The sequence below is a fragment of the Cynara cardunculus genome (genome assembly GCF_001531365.2).
Source record: "Cynara cardunculus var. scolymus isolate 2C chromosome LG 1, CcrdV1, whole genome shotgun sequence".
NCBI classification, from domain to species: domain Eukaryota; kingdom Viridiplantae; phylum Streptophyta; class Magnoliopsida; order Asterales; family Asteraceae; genus Cynara; species Cynara cardunculus.
In genome coordinates this window covers 2,619,880-2,622,295 of record NC_037528.1, presented here as the reverse complement: position 1 = coordinate 2,622,295, position 2,416 = coordinate 2,619,880, and the positions used below count along the sequence as shown (strand labels likewise).

Genomic DNA, 2,416 nt, shown 5'->3' with positions numbered 1-2,416 from the left:
ATATCATTTCCATTATTACCCTTTTAATTTTAAATTTTTTTGAATCTTTTTAAATTTAAATTTAAATTTTAAAAATCTTTTAATTTTATTTTTTATCACAATATGAGGTTATTGAGTTGTTCTTGCGTTCTCGTAAATCACAGGGGTTCTCGTTTGAACCCTTCCCTATATATATATTGTTAATCATGAATACTACATAAATAAATGATTAATAACTTTTTTAAAAATACATGTATTTAATAAACAAATAAATAATTTAAACTGTAATAAAAACCCAAAGTCAACATATTCTATCCAGAAAAATAAAAGTATTACTGTTTTAGGTGAGGAACTTTCTGTCGAGTTATAAATGTAAGCTTATCAATCCCTTACATTCCCATATTTGATTTTATTAGAATCGGAATATATATATATATATATATATATATATATATATATAATATGTTTTGGATAATTGTTGTCGATATTTATTTTTGAATAACTATAGATTTTCGGGTTAACTTATACGCACCGACTAATCTTTCAGGCGAACCTCCATGGTCATAAAGGCTTTGTAGCGCCTAGAATTTAACCCGAGGTACATAATATTTTCTAATACATTCTCTGAGGGTTTAACTAGGGTTGCACATGAGTTGTATTGGTCGGGTTTATGATATTTGTACAACCCAACACAATGTTTACTGTTTGAAAAATATTAACTCAACCAAGCAAAACTACAACCCAAACCATGCGGGTTGAGTTGGTCGAGTTGAAAATTTTGGTAAATCATTTTATAAGCTAGCTAAGTGTTTATGTTTAAACGAAGCAAAATCAAAATGATAACATACAAAAATGACTAACAAACTAAAAAAAAAAATTGAAGGTCTATGCAAATAAGAAAGTAAAATTACGGTTCAAATTGGAATATAATTTTAAATATAATTAATTATGGATTAGTCTAATGTCTAATATACATATGTTAATCAAAAAACTTAAGAATGAAATTAAATCCATAGTATAAAAGAGCATTGGGTTCATCAGGTTGGGTTGAGTTCAAATGACCCTAACCCAATTCCAACCCAATATATAAGGGTTGACTAAATTTTGCATCAACTATGTGTCGGGGTTACTTTGGTGGAGTTTTTTTGGATTTCTTCGGGTTGGATCAACCGGGTTTGGTCGGATTGATCGGTATTTTGAGCACCCCTAAATTTAACCAGTGCTCCACAATCCAATTTAATTATTATTATCCAAATATTTCCATCATATTAGCTTAAGACTATGATATGACTACTTTAATTTTATTGTCGTCATTTGAATTAATTTATAGGGTAACATTATCGACCATGAAAATAGTATTCCTAAAATAGATCGTTGCTTAACATATTTATCGGGTAAGAGCATTCTCCTCCGCTGACCGTCTATAAAATAAGATTTTTGGTCCTTACTATGCCTCTTACCAGATAAGATTTTGATCCTTACCATGCTCTTTTAGTAAGGTAATTGACACCAGTACAGTAAACTTTTGGTAAACAATCTCGACCACTTATTTCGATGTTAGAGTTTAGAAATTATTAGAAAATCAATATATAGCATTTTTATAAAAACAGTAGAAAATAACCAAGAATAGGAGGACATCCCCATCCTGGATTAGGATTACAATAAAACGCAAACACAAACCACACAAAAACGGAAAGTAGTAGCCAAACAGTACCCACGAATCTCCGCCGTACGATTTACATCCTCGCAGACGCAGGATAGCACGTTACTTCAACCCATAGGTAATCACGCTCCAACTTTGACTTTGACTTGTTCTTTTATTCACGCACACGATAAGCTATATGAAGTAGCGAGCACAGGGGATCCGGCCCCTTGACTATATAGCCAGTACCAAACCCGGAACAGATTTTCCGACCCTATTAGAGAGAGTGCTCTCCCAAAGAGAAGGGCAATGAAGCGAAGTAATGGAGACGGATTTGGAAGAGTTAACACCGAATCGAGTAACGGTGAGGGAGGTATTGAAATACTCACGCACCTGAGTGATTATACCCTGTGAATTAACAGTCCAAGCGTGGATCCAGAAGATTTCGCGATCCTGATCGCAGCCTTCAACGAGGACCGTAGATCCGAAAGCGTCAACGGAATGAGGTACGAAATTGAAGGAGTATGAATCGTCGTTGTCAGTTCCGGTGAGCAATCGCATCATATACTGATGAGACGGAGGGCCATGGAACCACCACTCGAGGTCAGGGGCTAAGAGTTTGTGGACGGTTTGAACGTCGCGAGAGCTTAGGGCATGGTAGAGCTGGAGCACCACGCTCTTATTGCTGGAATCCTCCAGAGCTTCTTGAGGGTTAGCCAGTTCGGTCAGAGAATGACGACTTGGAATTTAGAAAGAGAGAGAGACACAGAGATGACTAATGAGATCCAAGGTGTT

The 2,416-nt window shown here is 35.1% G+C and overlaps 1 protein-coding gene across 1 annotated transcript; it reads right to left on the bottom strand.

The window, feature by feature from the left end:
• Positions 1–1,550: 1,550 nt before the first annotated feature.
• Positions 1,551–2,416, bottom strand: LOC112519131 (wound-induced protein 1-like). The gene has a single exon (XM_025127120.1). The coding sequence runs from the start codon at positions 2,183–2,185 to the stop codon at positions 1,856–1,858; it is 330 nt and encodes a 109-aa protein (XP_024982888.1). The 5' UTR covers positions 2,186–2,416; the 3' UTR covers positions 1,551–1,855.

Excerpts from the sequence above, each read along its gene's own strand:
- LOC112519131 (XM_025127120.1), bottom strand. The coding sequence starts at position 2,185 with ATGATGCGATTGCTCACCGGAACTGACAACGACGATTCATACTCCTTC.